Raw genomic sequence first — 19,433 nt, 5'->3', positions numbered from 1 at the left:
GGACTGATTGTGTATTTTGAAGACATTTGTCAATTTTCAGTATCAACATAGTTGCACTGTTGGTTTCTCTTTCTCCCAGTTGGTCCCCAAAGAGACCACACCAGAGGAGAGTACATTTTAAGCCAATAAACTACAGGATGCACACCTAGCAGAACTCACAGGAACCTTACCAAAAAGGGGGTACTGGCTAAGGAAAGAAACTTTTAAAGATCGGCATACTGCCAAGCCCAGATTGTAGAGAGCTTTCATAATCAGATGGAGTGGCCGGTGCACCCCAACCCCAAAGAAGCAAAGTTTCAGAATAATATAAAAATTATAAACAATTTTGAACTTAAACTATTCAAGATTTCTCCAGCACTAACTGGTACAAAGCACAATGAGAGGGCAGTTGTAGAGACAGCAGCTTCAGGCCTAGCGGAGTGAGATGAGATGAGTTTCATATGGTTTAATCAGTGGCAAAAACATCATTTTCTTTTGAGGAGGCATGAGAGCAAATAACTGATCGCTTCAACATAAGGGGCACACAATCCATTTTGTGAACCATTGAGAAGGGTAGAAATGGGTCAGGATCTGGTATCAGAGAGGTCTCACCAGAACATCACTTTTTTTGGCTAACTCCTGGAACAACCTTTCTGGTTTGATTGGTACTCTGTACAAAGCAATGATTCCACCTAATGGAGGCTTTCTCTGGGTTCTGTTTGGCTCTCAGTAATGTAGGCCCATACCTTTTCTCCTCTTCTGTGGAGAGGGCAATACGGATTAAGCTAGAAAGTTATCTTTTAAAAGGGAGAAAGGGATTAGACTGCTACTTGAAAACTGTGGAATTATTTGAAATGCTTTAAAAATGGTTGCTACAACAACAAAAAAGGTAATTACAAAATGTGTATATCACAACATACTTTAAAGACACTGTAATGTGCTCACATTCCCTTAAATGTTGTTTCCAAAGGTACTCAGCTTGTAGTCCAACCAGAATCTCTGGGGAGAGGCAGAGGCAGTTTAGCAAAAAAGACTTTGGGGTAGGGGGTGGGGGTAGGGGATGAAATGAAAGGAGAAAGCAGCCTTTCAGTTAAGGATCAGCCCTCAGTTTAAAGGTCAGCTTCTGGTAGGCTGGCCTCAGGCGGAGTCAGGGTCAGGGGGTGGAGCAGCGGCTGGGTGAGACGGGTGCCGTATCTCATTCTGATCTAGCAGAGTTTGGTACAAGCATCCTTTTGTACAGAGGTGTTCGTCTTTGGTGCATTTCAGTTTATCTTCCAAATCATCAGTTGTCTTTTCCACCTTGGCTACTGATGATCTCTCCACAAACTCAGCTTGGGTCTCTGCTTCTTTGGATTTATCAGTAAGAATCTTGATCTCTTTCTTATATTTGTCTTCTTTTTGAGAGTATTTTTCTTTAGCAGTACTTTTGGTTCTGGGCGATCAGTCTGATCTCATCCACCTCAGCAACCGGACCCTGCCAGCTCAGCTCATTCCTGTATGCATTCTAAGTCTCCCTCAGTAATCACCAACTTATGAGCCACCTCTTCATACTTCCTATCTGCCCCTTCTGCAGTGTGCTTAGCTTCTTTGAGTTGGATTTCCAGAAGTTCCATGTTCATCTTTTAAAGCTCAGTTTTCAGTAACCTTCATAGCTTTCTCGCTCTCATCAGCAGCTTTCTCAGCTTCCTCCAGCTTTTGCAGGGTAGTGGCCAGGTACCTCTGAGTGCAGTCCACCTCCGCTTCAACCAGCTGGATATGCTTCAGGGGCACCATCTCAGCCTTAGCCTGTCCCTGGGCCCTCCTTCCTCCCTCCACTTCCGGCTGGAGGCGCTTGACCCTCACCTCTGCATCACCGGCCTGCTGCTGCAGAATGTGGATCTTGGTGATTCCACCCATAGTGCCCAGCCAGCTCCTGCTCTGATTTGGTTTCCTGTCTCCTCTACCTGGAGCTGTAGCTGCTCCTTCTCCTTTGTTTTTATTTATTTATGTGTTTGTTTGTTTTAAAGATTTTATTTATTTTTAGAGAGGGAAGGAAGGGAGAAAGAGAGAGAGAGGGAGAAAGAGAGAGAGAGAGAGAAACATCAGTGGTGCGGTTGCTGGGGGCTTATGGTCTGCAACCTAGGCATGTGCCCTGATTGGGAATTGAACCTGCGATGCTTCGTTCGCAGCCCGAGCTCAATCCACTGAGCTATGCCAGCCAGGGCTGTTGTTTTTATTTTTAATATTTTGTTTTAACTGATTTTAGACTTAAAGAAAAGTTGCATAAATAGTGCAGAGTTCCTGTAAACCTAATGTCCCCTGAAGTTCACATCTTCTACAACTGTACTACAGTTATGAAAATTTAGGAATTAATGTTGATATACCATTAACTACATTAGAGAGTTTATTAGAATTTAACAAGTTTTCTCACTAATGCCCTTTTTCTACTTTATGATCTCATTCAGGATACCGTATTGCATTTAGTTTTCATGTTTCTTTAGCCTCCCCTAAACTGATAATTCTTTTTTTTTTAAGATTTTATTTATTTATTTTTAGAGAGGGAAGGGAGGGAGAAAGAGAGAGAGAAACATCAATGTGTGGTCGCTGGGGGCCGTGGCCTGCAACCCAAGCATGTGCTCTGACTGGGAATGGAACCTGCGATGCTTTGGTTCGCAGCCCGAGCTCAATCCACTGAGCTATGCCAGCCAGGGCCTAAACTGATAATTCTTCAGTTTTCCCTTATATTTAATGGCCTTGAGACTTTAAAAAAAATCCTCACCTGAGGATATATTTTTATTGGTTTCAGAGAAAGAGGAAGGGAGAGAGAAACATCAGCGTGAGAGAGAAACAGTGATCAATTATTTCTCAATCAGTTACTTCTCACGTGTGCCCTGACTGGGGATCAAATCTGCAACCTAGGTATGTGCCCCGACTGGGAGTTGATACCCGCAACTTTTTGTTGTACAGGGTGACACGCCAACCAACTGAGCAGTCTGGCCAGGGCTTAACAGCCTTGAGAATTTGTAAGAGTACTATTTAGATATTTTGTGAAATTCCCCTTAATTTGAGTTTGGTGTTTTCTTTCTTAAGATTAAAGTTATGCATTTTTGGCAAGAATATTGCAAAAGTGATGTTGCCCTTCTCAAAGGACCGTATCAGGGGCTATCTGATATCAATGTGTATTATTTCTGGTGATGTTACTACCCTGTATCACTTGATTAGGTAATATCCTCTGGGTCTCCACCTTAAAATTAGATATTTTCCTCTGTCATTAATATTTTGGGGAGATACTTCTATACTATATATTTATTTTTTTCCTCAAAATTTAACTCATTAATGTTAGCTTTGGTATTAACTTTTTAATGGCTGGCCCTGGCCTGGTGGTTCACTTGGTAAGAGTGTCACTCCCGTGTACCAAAAGGTTACAGATTCAATCCACCGTCAGGGGACCTACGAGAGGCAACCAGTTGAGGTTTCTTTCTCGTCTACTTTCTCCCCTTCCCTTCCTTTCTCTTTCCTTCCGTCCTTTCTCTTTCCTTCCCTTCCCTCTCCTCTCCCTTCCCTTTCTCTCTCTCTAAAATCAATGAGCATATCCTCAATTGAGGATTAAAAAATAAAGTTTTTAAGGGCTAAGTGGGAGTTGTCAGGGTTATTTGTTTGTAAATAACTTACTTAAAAAAACATAAACCTCTAAAATGCATTGAACTGAGAAATGACCGTTAGTAATACATAACAATAAATTAAAACACTAGCCGAAACTTACATAAGTATGATATGGCATTATAGATGTTATTGACTTAATATAACTTTTTCTTTTGTATCATGTTTGTGTGAATTTATGCTATGAAATATAAATGAAAATGTGTGAGTAGTTAAAATTAGTAAGTAAAACTAAAACTTTAATGCTGTTTTATAAAAGCTTCTAAAATATTTTTTGTTATAATATTGGCAAGAAACAAGTACTATGTATTTTTAATTTAATTTTAGTTTTTAAACTTTTAAAAAAGATTTATTTATTTATTTTTAGAGAGAAGGGAAGGGAGAGAGAAAGGGAGAGAAACATCAATGTGTGGTTGCATCCCATGTGCACTCCCCACCCCAACTGGGGACCTGGCCCTCAATCCAGGCATGTGCCCTGACTAGGAATTTAATCAGTGACCCTTTGGTTGCAGGCTGGTGCTCAATCCACTGAGCCATACCAGCCAGTGCTGTATATTGAATTTTAAAAAAATTGTTAGTTTATATAGCTTTAATATCCATATGTACTTATTTTTTACAGGATTTTATTTATTTACTTTTAGAGAGATGGGCAAAGAGGGAGAAAGAGATGGAGAGAAACATTGATGTGTGGTTGCCTCTCACATGCCCCCAGCTAGGGACCTGGCCTGCAACCCAGGCATGTGCTCTGACTGGGAATTGAACAGGTGACCTTTTGGTTCACAGGCCAGTATTTAATCCACTGAGCCACACCAGTCAGGGCCATATACACTTATCCCCCAAAGTACATGTAACTATGATAAAACACAAAGTCAATAACCACCTTTTTGGAACTAAAAGAAATTTTAGTTGTTAAAGCTGCAGAAAATATTAGGGCTCTAATTTTCCCCTCAGATCTAAAAGCTAAGCAGTTTTATGGTGTTGTAGAGGGGATAAGTATTAGAAGGGATAAGAAATTCTGCATTATTGCAAATTTCACAATAGTTCTGATATTTTGCACTGTTCTTAACCTTCTTTCACCTCTTCTACTTTTTATGTGGAGTTAAGAAAACTCTAAAATAGTCTTAGGCATCGCCCTTTGGAAAAAGTAGGAGATAAAGGAATTCTTTTTTTTTTTCTTTATCAGATAATGAAACTGCTGTTTATACATTAATGCCAATGGTTATGGCTGATCAACACAGGTGAGTTCCTATTTCACAAATTTATACTTTTTTGAGAAATGTAAGTTTATCTGAATGTTGTATGTACATACACACATGTTGGACATTTTGGACATAGATGTTATCTGGGGGCATGTTATTTAACCTATTATAATTTTCTGTCTGAATTAAACGCGAGATTTTTCAACCTCTTATGGCAAGAGATTTTTAAAAAATAGATAGATATTAAGTCAAGTATTTGGTTGGTTGGGGCTGGGTGAAGGTGGGCAAAGAGGGGAAAAGGGGGACATCTATAATTGTGTTGATCATAAAAATAAAGTAAAAAGATACAATTATGTGATTATGGGGTGAAATGTATACATTTCTAGTAGACAGCTGTGCTGTGGTTAGCCATTGGGTAGTTTGGTGCAAATAAGAAGAAAGTGAAGAGAAACTGTATTTTGGGACAAATTTTTTGCTTTAAAATTCCTGTCTGATAATAATTAAAACTTTTTTTGTCTCTGATTTTTTTATTTGGTCAAGATTAATATAGCTGGGCTCAGCTTTCTGCAAGGGAAGCAGCCAGCCTTACTCCCTTTGTTCCTCAAGAATCTACGGGGAGCTGGAGGCTACTTTGGTATCCTCAGAGCAGGTGACATGGTGCAGACGAGGAAATCTTCAGCTCTAATTTATCATCGGTCAGGGCAGTTGGGGTTTGGATGATACTGTGCTGGCTGCCATGCTTCACTTAAAGAACAATACCTGTTTTTTTAGTTTATGCCAGACAGAATCTTTTGAATAATTAATTGGTAAGAGTAACTAAAGAGCTACTAACTTTAGCTATGTGTTTTTTAAAACTCTTTTTTAAAACATATCAACACTTTAATTTTCTTTTGTGTCAGATCTGTTTCTGAACTACTATCAAATTCGAAGTTTGATGTTAACTATGCATTTGGACGTGTGAAAAGAAGCTTGCTTCACATTGCTGCAAAGTAAGATCAAAGAGATTTTGGATTAAACTCTGGTCTAGAGTAATGATCAGTAGTAGGCTGCTTTGAGTCAGTGTTGGCCCACAGTAGTTATGGAAGGAGACAAGGACTGCTAAGTAGTTCTGTATATGGTTAGGGCATTGTGTGCTATGCTTGCATTTTTTTTCTATGTGAATTGTTCACTTTGCATTGGACTCAAGCCTTGTATCTCCTGTCTTAGCTTGTTCTAGGTCAGATCAGAGTAGTTTAGGCACAGATGGATTGTCTTTCCTAGATGTATTTAAGAGGGTTCATTCATCAAAAAAATTTTTTTTAATCAACCAGTATGAGATTTTATATGCTAACTGCACATGGTCATTGGCTTTATAGTATCTTAAAGTAGAGGACATTTTTTATTTGTGACAGAAGTTAACTTCAACTTTAGGTTAATATGGGCTTTAAAATAGTGTATTTAATAGAGATTGTTCTTTAATTAAGCTATGTCAACTTGGCTGTTTGTTGAATGTATCTGACCTGTTTTTAATACTGTTTTAGTTGTGGATCTGTGGAATGCTTGGTTCTGCTATTAAAGAAAGGAGCAAATCCTAACTACCAAGATATTTCAGGCTGTACTCCTCTTCATTTGGCAGCTAGAAATGGGTAAATATTTGTTTCCTTAAGTAGATTAAGTTGTATTATCAGTATTCAAGGCACTCTATCTTGATTTAATTTTTTTCCCTAATATCGTTCTTGGAAAGAGGGTCTTGGGTCATATTCAATTTTTAAGTAACTATCATATTTAATAATTAATGAAATTGTTTGCTGATATCTTTGTTTTTGAAAATGTATTTGAAGTTCATTTTTACTTGTATTATAATGACATTTAATTTTCTGAAAAACATAATTTTCACCTAAGTTTTGGTGTTTTTTTCTTGCTAATCTTTAGCCACATCTTACTCCATGGTATATTTTCCCAATTGCTTATTTAGTTAGTTTTATTAATGGAACTAAATACAGAGTAAATATTATATCCTGTTTATGTATAGTAATTATTTGAGAATGAGCTGTACTAGATAGAATAAGCTTTCTTGATAAGGGTAGCTTACTCCTTTCAGTAACAAAACTACTTCTTATTTTAGTTGTGACAAAATGTTTCCTCAATAAATAATGTGCTTGTTAGCCCTCCTTTTAATTTTTTAATTAAATCAGTTTTTCCCCATTATGAAAGTAGTGTTTCCAAAATGTAAATATATTTTTGCCTTTTCCTGATAACTCTGGTCATCATTATGAACATCATTATGTTATGGTGTGCTGTTTTAAATCCTAATATACTTTTTATGATTTCTCTCTTCTTTTTTGTCAAAAATATTAGATGTTACATCTCCATGTCTGCCTTTATCACTGTGTTTTTACTTCTTAAAGCTCTGTTAGACCAAGAAACCAGACAAAATGTTTATGTTCAAAATGAAAATAAGTAGTTTTTGATTCTGAGTTTGAGAAACTTATAAACATTTTTCTGATGCTATAAAACTTCTTTATGCAAGGTTGTTTTTATGTGTCTCTTATTTTGATTACTCTTGAAAATATTTTTGTTTTCTGTTTGAACTAAGATTCTCGATACGGATATGGGGGCTAAAATTTTCTACTGCATAAGCCGAAGACAAATTTGTATACAAGGATTAAAGTAAAACCAAAAACATAAGAACCTTAGTGATATGTAAATTGGACTGGGAAAGGCATAGTAGTCCTTTGACCCTGTCTGGTCTTCCCCATTTCCTGATTTAGCATATGCACTGGTTTAGTTATACACTTTTCTAATCGGTAACAGCAGCTGATTAAAGAATTGTTTTTATAATAATTGGCCACATTAGGTATGTTTTAGGGTTTTACCCCAGTGTCATAGAGTAAATTATTAATTTCCTTGCTGAATTAATCTCAGATCTAGATACCTCATTCCAAGCGTTGGTAGGATAGTGACAAAGGTCTTCAAAAAAGTTATACATAGAAAAATAATCTCAGTACTCTGTCTCAACAAGGACATATGGGTGTGTTTATTGAATGGGTGTCTTGTACAACTTAGAGGTGCTCAGTAAATGTTTGCTAAGCCATTTGAGTACCTGTTATTTCCTGTAGCTTCTTATGTTTTCAGAAATAGCTTTTTACTTTAATTTTTTTATGAGTTCATATTTGTGTAGACTGAAGCATAGGTCATACAGGAATTTTGCCTCTTTTGCTGGTCCATTTGTTTCTTGGGGTTTTTTGTTTTGTTCCCTCAGCTATCATTGTCAGGTGCCCTGCTTTAGCATTACCCATTAGTGCTGGGTGCCAAAGTTATGGGTCCAATCTGTGGTCAGGGCATATACAAGAATCAACCAATGAGTCCTGGCTGATGTGGCTCAGTGGACTGAGTGCTGGACTGCAAACCAAAGAGTTGCTGATTTATTCCCTGTTGGGGCACATGCTTGGGTTGTGGGCCTGGTCCCTGGTGGGGGGCACATGAGAGGCAACCACACATTGATGTTTCTCTCCCTCTCTTTCTCCTTCCTTTCCCCTCTCTATAAAAATAAATAAAATCTTAAACAAAGAGAATCAACCAATGAAAGCATGAATAAATGGAACAACAAATCAATGTTTCTTTCTCTCTAAAAATCAATAAAATAAAGGTGCTAAATTTTATGTTAGGTGTATTTTTCCACACTAAACATAATTTGAAAAAATTGAGTGGGTAGGAGGATGCATTGTATTAATTTTGTATATATGTTCCTATAATTCATGTTAGGATATTTTTTTTTTTAGATTTCATTTCTTTATTTTTAGACAGAGGGGAAGGGAGGGAGAGAAACATCAATGTGTGGTTGTCTCTTGCACATCCCCCACTGGGGACCCAGCCCACAAGCCACGCATGTGCCCTTATCAAGAATCAAACCTTCCACACCTTGGTTTGCAGGCCGGTGCTCAATCCCTGAGCCACACCAGCCAGGGTTTGGCTTTTTTTTTTTTTAATTTTTATTTTTAGAGAGAGGGGAAGGGAAAGAGAAAGAGAGGGAGAGAAACATTAAGGTGTGAGAGATACATCGATCGGTTGCCTCTCACATGTCTGCAATGACCCCAGTGACCTAGCCTGCAATCCAGGCATGTGCCCTGACCGGGAATTGAACTTGTGACCTTTCAGTTTGTAGGCTGGCGCTCAATCCACTGAGCCACACTGGCCAGAGCAAATGTTACCATTTCAAATGATGAATTTGTCCCAATGACATAAAAATCCTATTGTGCTTTTTCTTTATTTTATTATCTTTGAGTCATAGAAACCATTTTGTATATTATTTCAAATGTCATAGTGTTTATTTAAATATTGCAGATATAGATTGGTACTTGTCATTAAATAGTATTGAGTATAGTTAATATTTCAGCAAAATAATTGTCATTTTATCAGTTATTTATGACTGTATCTCTTTTCAGGCAGAAGAAATGCATGAGTAAATTATTAGAATACAGTGCTGATGTCAACATTTGTAATAATGAAGGCCTTACAGCAGTAAGTGCTAAGTATTTCATGAGATTCTTAAAATATGTTTTAGAAAATAATATTCAAAGTGATAGTAATGCAATGAATAATACCCATGTTTCTGCAAGTTACTTATTTGTGATAGTTAAGAAGATCCGGAATGACTTGAGATATAATTCTCAGCTATATTTATTAAGAGAAGCCATGGTTTACTAAATTTCTCCTTTTTCCTCCTATTTCAGTTTGTGACATTTCATTTGTTTTGAGGTCTCGTTTTCTCAGCTTTTGTCATCGACTTTTAAAGGACTTTGTAGGAGTAGCTCCGCTAAGGTGTATGATGAGTTCATTATAGGAGAATTGTTTCTTATTATGTCCTTTTAAATTCTTCTCATGTGTACATTATAGGAAAATTGTGTTGCTAGACAGAAAGGGAAAAAAAGGTTAACAAAGGGAATGACCACTCACCTGTATTTCCTGCACTCAGAGATAATCACTGCTAATATTTTGGCCTATATTATTTCAGAAGAATGTGTTTTATTAAAACTAATATTTTTATTGATTTTGCCATGTTATTTTTTTCCAAAAAAGTTTATTTTTAATTTTTTACCTACACAGATATTATAGGGAAATGGTATGGGATATTTCTGAAGAGATTGTTGAAATAAAAAATTTTCATTACATTGTCAGTATTTAATGAAGTATTATTCATTTTAGAAGTAGAGATAAAACGGAATTTTGTGATTACTGAGAAATTATTCCGAAGTCATGACAGAAGATGTTAAGTTTTATTTATTAAATTTAACCGGACTCTTTGTGAGGTATATATGATGATCTGTTAGTTAACTGGATGGTGGGAATCCTTTCACAATGTATATCCAATCATCACATTGTATACTTTAAATATTTTATAACTTTATTCTTTAGTCATATCTCAGTAAAGCAGAAAAAAAGTTTTTACCTTCCTTTGGTAATATTTGTAGATTTTGAATCTTTTAATTTTGAATAAAGGAGAATATTAAGTATTTACTTTCCATGTCAGTTTTCTAGACCTTTCTTATTAAAAAATTTTTTTTTGGTAGTGGGGGAACTTAGCAGGTGCACTAGAGCATTAAAAAAAGTGTCCTTAAGATTTGTATCCTTCTTTTCATGACTTATTAAAGAATAAGCTCAGTCATGATTGTGTAGAATCCACAATTCCTGTGGTAATTCAGATACCGTTATATATATATATATCACCATCTACTTTATAAAGAAGAAGTATTTTGAATATCTTCCTGTTGCTTAGTGATATGCTAGATATCTGTATGGAACTGATACAGATCTATCCTTAGGGCACTATCTGATATAGGCAAGATAAGATGTCCAGTATTAATATAATTGTTTTATCACATAAGTTTTTATCTGCTAATTTCTTCCCTTCTTGAACTTTAAGGGAAGTGAAGTAGAAAACTTTTAAAAGTCAAATTTTTATTTAAAAATTATTTATGCATATATTTAAAGAGTCATTTGGTTCTACAAGGCTTGTTATAGAAAAACAGTGTCTACTCTTCTTTCTGCCTGGGATCAGCCTCAGTGTTCTCTCCTGTGGCCCTGATTGGGTGGTGTGCTTGCTTTTCTTGGGTACTGTTCTGACTGCCAAGGATGTTCCTGCCTTGCCCCAGACCACTGTGGTGGAATTAATTAGACAGTTGGGCTCATTGACCCCATTGGATAAAGGAAGCTGGGATGCTGAAAAGGTGCTTTGTTCTGAATTCAGCACAATTATAAAAATTATGCAATAGGAGTGATGGAATATCTATTTGGATTGTGACTAATACCATCTCCCAGCTACTATCAAAGAACTCACTGCCTCTAAGAGAAAGTTCTGTGAGAACAAAGCAAAAAGAACATCAGTAAGAAATACTGAAGTCAATGGTGACTGATTTCATGCAGGTGACAAAGTCAAGGTGTACTTTTATCTATCTGTCTGCATATTTATATCTTTGTCTGTACTTTATCTGTCTCAGGAAATGGGCAGTGACTACTAATGGGTACATGTTTTTGTTGATGATTGTACAACTCTGAGTATTGTAAAAACCAATGGATTGTATACTTTAAGTAGGTGAATTGTGTGACATGCTGTATGTCATTTTACCTCAATCAAATATACAAATACCTTATGATACCCTTGTTCCCCCACAAAATAAAACATTCTCTTGATCTTCCAACTCTCAAAATTCTCATTCCATAGTCAACTCCTTTCAAATATTTTTAATGGATTTAAAAACTTCGTTTTCCTGTACCTGAATAACATGCTAATATTTCTCCTTTTTGATTTTTTCAATTCAATAGGCATCAGCTGTTGACTTTCTGGAAGATAAGATTATTGCTCTCTTTTTTCAGTCCCTCTTCCTTATATTCCATCATGTACAAGCACATTTCCCTCATAACTTTACAAATATAGTCATAATTTTAGTGACATCATTTTTCAGTGTTTTAATTTTTGACTTTATTGAAACTATTCATAGTTAGGCTCAGTTGTTTTCTATAGTTACTTTTCTTACAATGCATTTTGTTTTCCATGTAGTTAGTAACCACACTTAAAAAATGGAGATAATTGTAGATTCATATGCAATTGTAATATATGATACAGAAAAAATCACCTTTATATTTTACCCAGTTTCTCAATGATCACATTTTACAGAACCATAGTTCATGTAATATAATATCATGACCAGGATATTGACATTGATTCAATCTTACTCATTTCCCTAGTTTTACTTGTTTACTTGTATACAGTTTTACTTGTGTGTATGTATATTAAGTTGTATACAGTTTTATAACCTGTGTAGGTCCATGTGTCTATTACCATAGTCAGTATTCCAGACATTTCTAATTCTACAGTGGTATGCTGCTTTTCTTTTCTAACCACACCTTTCTTCCCCTTAATTCCATGTCCAATCCCTGGCAACCACTAATCTGCTTCGGTTCAAGAATATTATATAAATGTAATCATACCGCATAGAACCTTTTGGGATTGGCTGTTGTGTGCTCATCAGATTGCCTGGAGATTGATTCAGATTTTTGTGCGTATAAATACTTCGTTCTTTTACTTTACTGACTAGTATTCCTTGTATATAAGGACTAGTATACAAACAGTATACCACTGTTTGTTTAACCATCACCTTATGAAGGACATCTGAGTTCTTTCCTGTTTGGAGCCATTGTGAATAAAGCTGCTATAAACACAAACACTAGTGTACAGGCTTTGGTGTGAATATAAAAATGTTCATTTCTCTGGAATAAATGCCCAGAAATGCAGTTGCTGGGTTGTATGACAGTTTTATGTTTAATTTTCAAATGAGCTGCCTAACTTTTCCAGAGTGGCTGTATCATTTTAAAGCCCCACTAGGAATCTCGTTTTTTGGCATCCTCACCAGCATTTGGTGTTGTTACTGTTTTTTAGCTATTATTATTGTAGGTATATAGTGATACCTATTGTGGTTTTTACTTGCATTTGCCTAATTGCTAATGTTAAGCATGTTTTCCTGTACTTTTTTTTACCATTTTTTCATCCTTTTATGTAAAATGATAGTTCATGTCATTTGTCCCATTTATATATAATTAGATTTTTTAACTGTTGAGTTGTGGTAATTCTTTATATATTGAAGATAGCAGTTCTTTGTCAAAGATTAGTCCTTTACAAATATTTTCTCCAAATCTTTAGTTTGCCTTTTCAAACTTGACAGGGCTTTTTTTATAGTGCAAAAGTTTTAAATTTTGATGAAGTCCAGTATAAAGTTTTTCCTTTTATGTAAAAGAACTCCATCTAGCTGTAGATCCTGAAGATTTTCTCCTGTCTTTTTTCGAAAAGTTTTATAATTGTACATTTTACATCTGAGTCTTATGATCTGTTTTGAACTCATATCAGTATAAGATGTGACACTTAAGTCAGGGTTCATTTTTTGTGTCTACGAAGTCCAATTACTCTAACATTGTTAGTTGAAAAGGCTACCCGTCCTGCATGAAAGTGGTTTTGCATCTTTCTCAAAAACCTGTTGGGCATATTTGTGTAGCCTCACTTCTGGGTCCTCAGTTCTGTTCCACTGATCTATGTGTCTGTCCTTTTGCTACTACTACACTGTCTTGGTTATTGTAGCTATGCAGTAAGCCTTAATATCAGGTAGAGTAATTCCTCCTACTTTTTATTTTGGTAAGATTATGTTAGCTATTCTGATTCCTTTGTCTTTTCATATACATTTTAGAATAAGCTTGTCTATGACAAAAAATTCTAACTGGGATTTTTATTGAAACTACATTAAACCTGTAGATCAACTTGGGGAGAGTAGACATCTTTACTATGTTGAATCTTCCAATCTATAAACTCAGTAGATCTTGCTGTTTAGTTAGGTCTTAGATTTCTGTCCTCAGTATTTTGTACTCTTTAGCAATTTAGATCTTGTACATCTTTTAAGTGTATATCTAAGTATTTCATTTTCTTTGGAGCAGTTGTAAATGGTATTATGATTTTAATTTTGGTTTCTGTGTGTTTTCTGCATCATTTCTATAGTAGGTAGAAATGTGTTTGCTTTTTGAGTTTTGGTCGTGAACTTGCTAACCTCACTTATGATTTCTAGGAGATTTTGTACATTCCATGGGATTTTTTGTTATATGCAAATAGAGATAGTTTTCAGTTCCAAACTGTATGTTTTTTATTTCTGTTTCTTGCCTTATTGTAGCATAAATTTTTTTTCAAGTTTTCTAAGTGCTTATTACTTTGTTAGCAAACTTTGCCTAAGCTTTGTATCCTCATAATATGTATTCAGCACCTTTTTCCTTCTCTTTTTTAAAAAGATTTTATTTATTTATTTTTAGAGAGAAGGGAAAGGAGGGGGAAAGAGAAATAGAAGCATTGATGTGGGAGAGAAACATCAATTGTTTGCCTCTCACATGCCCTCAGGGAACCAGGCCTGCAACCCAGGCAAGTTCCCTGACCCTGAGTGCCATGGAGTGACCTTTCCAAAGATGCTTATCCCATTGAGCCACCTCGGTTAGGGCCAGTACCTTGATTAGTTTTGAAGTCTCTCATGGAGACTGCTGTTCTCTGTAGGCCAGATTGGTTGATATCTAAGCCTACTTCACACTTTTTGGAATGTCACCATCGTCCTAGAGATTCCTTTTGCCTTTCTGTTGGGTTTTTGGGTTCTTTATTATATAGGTTCTATATCTGTATTTTCTAGTAACTATTTTATCACTTTGCTGGAGTACGGTTTCTAGTAATTAACTGAGAAAGGATGTATAGGAGGCAAATTTGTTGGTACTTAGCATGACTGAATATTACTTGAGTCTTTGAGTTTGTCTGACATTTGAAGTGACAACGAATTCTAGTCTTGACATTCTTTTCCCTTAGGATTTTAAAGCATTGCTTTGTCTTCTTCTGGCTTTTGGCTTTGAAGTTTGGTGCGATTTTGATTCTGATTATTTTTATGAAACCTGTTTCTCTCTCTCTCTCTCTCAACTTAGAATTTACTTTGTTTTTTTTTTATTTTATTTTAATCATTGTTCAGATACAGTTTTCTCCTTTTTACTCCCAATCCAGCCCCCCCCACCCCTCTCCACTTACCTCCCATTACCACTCTCCCCTTAGTTTATGACCATGTGTCCTTTAAGTTTGTTCCCGTGAACCCTTCCCACTGTCCCCTGAAATTCCCTGTACTCTCTTCTGTGGGCACTGTCAGCCTGACCTCTGTTTCAGTGTCTTTGGTTATATTTTGCTTGTTTCTTTGTTTTGTTGTTTAGGTTCCTGTTAAAGGTGAGATCATATGGTATTTGTCTTTCACTGCCTGGCTTGTTTCGCTTAGCATAATGTTTTCCAGCTCCATCCAAGCTGTTGCAAAGGGTAGGAGCTCCTTCTTTCTTTCTGCTGCATAGAATTCCATTGTATAAATGTACCATAGTTTTTTGATCCATTCATTCACTGATGGGCAGAATTTACTTTGTTTTTAGAGTGCTAAAATTTCATAATTGTATGTCCTGGTCTGGATTAATTTTATCCATTTGGCTGGATAATACTGACATTTTGTCAACCTGGAAACTCATGTAATGGGAGCTCATGAGAAATTTTCATAAATGATTTCTTTGATGATTTCCTCTCCCCTGCTTTCCCTGCTCTCTCCTTTTTGAATTCCTATTGTTTGAATATTAGATCTCTTGGCCTAGCGTTTTAGTCTTCTTACCTTTTCTCTTGTTTTTCCTTTTCTCTGTCTTTTTATGCTTTCTGGGAGACTTTTTCAATATTATCTGCTAAATCTTTTGAGTTTGCATGTCTCTAATCACATTATTAATTTTTGAGAGTTTTTTTGGAACTGTCCACTTAAAAATTTTTTTTATGATGTTGTTTTTTTTTTTTTTAAAGATTTTATTTACTTTATTTTTAGAGTTGGAATAGGGAGACAGAGAGAGACATCAATGTGTGGTTGCTGGGGGTTATGGCCTGCAACCCAGGCATGTGCCCTGACTGGGAATCGAACCTGCGATGACTGGTTCGCAGCCCGAGCTCAATCCACTGAGCTACGCCAGCCAGGGCTGATGTTCTTGTTTTAAGGATGTAGTCACCATGTTCTGTCTCTGAGAATATTAAATCTAGTTTTTCCTTTTCAAGTTTTTTTCTTGCATATTCATGGTACCTTCTGTACTTTTTGCTTTTAGTTTATTTTGTATTTTGTCTTTTAGATTAGCTGCAATTGTCAGGTGTTTGGTGGGACAGGAAAAAGCTATTTGAAAGCTTTGAATGACTGAGGTTTGTGCACTGTGGGATTCAGTGTAGGGTGATCTGCCTTTAGGATACTCTCTGATGTCATTTTTCTTAGGCATTTACTCTTGAACTGGTTAGCCTTCTGGATGCTGGGTATAGGAGAATGTTTTGGGATTTCAGTATTCAGTGTGTAAACTTGCATATCATCTTCCTTTTTCAATGTGTTCTTGCTTCAGTGTGCCTAGTGCCTTTTATGTAGGCATTTTTATTTTTAAGCCTCTTGTGTTCTCTCAGATTAAGGAGGGACATTTCTTAGCTATACAGAGTAGGGAAGGGTTGGGGACCTAAGTATCTAAATCTTATCAAATCTGTCAATTGATCTGGTTTTAGTCCCACATTCACTTCTGCTTCAGGAGGTGATAACTGATGATTCTTAGGTCTTTGGGGAGTTCTGTTTTAGGAATCACCATCCTTGGCTTTCTTTACTGTAGGATTCAGCTTTTGGTTTTGATAAGTCAAAAGCTTCCAGTTTCTAAAATTGGTTGCTGTTGTATTCTTTTCTTTACCATATTGAGTTTATCCTTTAAGATGAAGTACTCTTTACTGTTATTTCAGTGGTGTTTGGGGAAGAAATAGATCTGATGCATGTGTTCAAGCTGCCATTTTAAAACAAGTTTTCGTGATACAGATATATATTTCAAAAATTTATTCAGTATCAGCAAGAGGAAACTTTGATTAGCACCACAGAACATTTTATGACTTCAGTTATGGAGGAATACCACATTTTTTGCACTTTTAATTGACTTCCCTTTTTATACATGTTGGCAAGAGAAAAAAAAGTTAGCATATGGCTGAAAGATAAAATAACTAAATTCCATGGAAACCTTTAAAATGAAAGGTGAGGCTTATGTTGAAGGATCAATTAATATATTTAGTTACTTTTTTCCTTTTGATTTATTTTTTCATATACATACTGGAAACAACAGAATTTTATATGTCTGTTTTTCTCTTGCTGCCCAGGTTGATGTTTCCACAAAGTGGTTTTAAGTTCCATCTGCTGAGATTTTAAGTATTTTGATTTGTTTAAAAAGGGTTGTTCATAGAAAAAAAATTGCTTTGGACAGTGTACAGGACTAGTGGAGATAGGCTGGTTCACAACATCAGACAATATAATCCGTATCAGCCAGGTGGCTGGTTTCTGTGGACACCCTTTGTTGTCCTCACTGAAGGTGCCTTGTGTCTTGAGGTAGTCCACTCCTCTTGCCCGTAGACATCGTATGTCTTGTCACTGAGTGCATGTCCTTAATTATCATGATATATTTTTAATTGGAAAAAAGTCAAATAAAAATGCATGGTTTACATAGTCCAAAATTTTAACATTGATTATCTTTGAGTGATAGATTTATTGGTGTTTGGTAGTTTTTTATCCTCCCTATATGTTTTATTACTTGTACATGCCTTACTTGTAAAGTACAAAAAGTAAAGAATATGATACCTACTTTATTAATTACTTTTTAACTCATGTTTGCTTCTGGGAAGAGAAAAATGTTCACTACTTTTTTTCAAGAGATAAGATATGCATCTGCTCCAGGATTTGAACCATAAAGTGCTTGATTTTGAAATACATGGTGATATAACTAACATACATCTTGATGCATCTTTTCCCATATAAAAATTCTGGAAAAAATATAGACTTACATTTTAATTTTAGTCTTCAGTGTGTGTATTATGCTCACATTTGGGAAATAATAGCATTATTTATCTGTTGTTTTTATATGAAAAACTCTTGCATAAATGTTAAGTAACTGAATGGCTGCACAGATACACTGGCTGGCTGTGAATGGGCGGACGGAGCTACTCCATGACCTTGTACAACACGTCAGTGATGTTGATGTTGAGGACGCAATGGGGCAGACAGCACTGCATGTGGCCTGCCAGAATGGTCACAAGACGGTAAATTCAGCTGTGAGAATTTTAAGTTGCATGTGTTTATTTTTTAAAAGTTTGAATCTGTGAGAAGATTTTTACTGTGCATAATTGGGAACATGAAGCATTGTAGCAAAATCTTATTACATTTTCTTTATCATAGTCTTCTGATTTATATATTTTATGTAGAAAAAAGGAATAGAAAATAGTGCTTTAAATCTGCTTAAAATATTTACAACTTGGATTTCAGTTTTATTTCTGATTTGTAGATTTTTAATAGCTGAATATATTAAAATTTTAATGTAGTATGTTCATGTATAACTTTAACAATTATGTTTTCTTCTCAGTTTTATCAACTAGTTCATGTTTTATTTTTTACTTCTAAGCCTCAGTTATTGGAATTAAATAGTAAAAAAAGTGAATACCAGCATTGCTTAAATAGTTAACTTGTGTTATCCTTGTGTTTGCTGCTTTGGAATATGATACAAGGACTAGAGTGACAGTAGTTTTCTTTCTGACTTAAGATTTCTGAAATTATGCATTTGTTCTATAACCATACTTTTCTGTTATTCCCATGTACAAACATTTGGCTTTTAAAATTGCTTCTAGTTTTCTCTCTCATTAGGAGACTTTGCTACCTTATATAAACGTTGTAAACATAAGATTTTAGATGAATTTCTGCTTTGCTATAATTTCCTGTGATTTCCTGGTTACTTTCATTTTTTTTTCACATTTACTATTGTTCATAATAGATTTCATTTATTTACTTTCTAATCATAACAATAACAACAGCAAAGACCAACCCAAAACAAAAAGCCACCACCACCAACTACAAAGATACATAATTTTTTTAAATTTATTTTTTTGTATACTATCTGAGTGTTACCTTTTTGTTGAGAGAATTCTTAGTGAAATCCTGGATATCCATCTCTGCAAACAGTTTTTTCCTATGGGTTCAGGATGTAGGATCCTACATGATTAGATGCTTTATGTATGACCTCAATTCACAGAATATTTTACTTCTTTAAGATAGTGAGGCCAAGGTTGACATTGTCTTATGTTTAATAAGAGTTGAATAAAAAGAAGGATATAGGATTGTTTTTTTTCTTCTAGGAATTTCTTCTGAACATCAATGTTCATTTTAAGTTTTTTGTTTTTTATCATCTGAAAACTAACCCAATGTTTTCAAGGTATATTCCTTCTCATTATTTTTTACTTTCTCAGAGCCTACACTATTATATTTTAAAAGTATTCCATATGAAAAAAAATCTACCTGAAATATTTTAATTTTGAGTGGCCCAGGTTTTTAAGCAGCTCATGCTTATTAGACAGTCAGTCCTCCTGTTAGCTCTCACAGGACAGAAAAGCACTTGCTTTGAAAAAAACACTGTTTTGCTATAACAGATAAGTGGAGTGTCATTTATTAAGATTGCAAAACCTACCTGTGTGCCCAGAAGCTGGTGTAGGAAAAGTTGGAATTCAGATTA

General features: G+C 35.4%; 1 protein-coding gene and 1 pseudogene across 8 annotated transcripts in view; one reads left to right on the top strand and one right to left on the bottom strand.

Moving 5' to 3' along the window:
- Positions 1 to 19,433, top strand: part of HACE1 (HECT domain and ankyrin repeat containing E3 ubiquitin protein ligase 1) — a 92,745-nt gene that overhangs the window by 5,291 nt on the left and 68,021 nt on the right. For 4 of the 8 annotated variants that reach the window (XM_036024521.1, XM_036024523.1, XM_036024525.1 and 1 more), the window contains exons 2-6: positions 4,802 to 4,856; positions 5,717 to 5,806; positions 6,338 to 6,442; positions 9,242 to 9,317; positions 17,842 to 17,973. In XM_036024521.1, the coding sequence (XP_035880414.1) occupies positions 4,802 to 4,856; positions 5,717 to 5,806; positions 6,338 to 6,442; positions 9,242 to 9,317; positions 17,842 to 17,973 (458 nt within the window). Of the gene's footprint in view, positions 1 to 4,801; positions 4,857 to 5,716; positions 5,807 to 6,337; positions 6,443 to 9,241; positions 9,318 to 17,841; positions 17,974 to 19,433 lie in introns of those variants that run through there. The other 4 variants (XM_036024522.1, XM_028508856.2, XM_036024526.1 and 1 more) reach the window with 2 other exon arrangements.
- LOC114494065 lies at positions 603 to 1,904 on the bottom strand (annotated as a pseudogene).

This window comes from Phyllostomus discolor, chromosome 4, assembly GCF_004126475.2.
Source record: "Phyllostomus discolor isolate MPI-MPIP mPhyDis1 chromosome 4, mPhyDis1.pri.v3, whole genome shotgun sequence".
Classification (NCBI taxonomy): Eukaryota; Metazoa; Chordata; class Mammalia; order Chiroptera; family Phyllostomidae; genus Phyllostomus; species Phyllostomus discolor.
The sequence above is the reverse complement of the archived record's forward strand: the minus strand, read 5'-3'. Positions and strand labels throughout refer to the sequence as shown.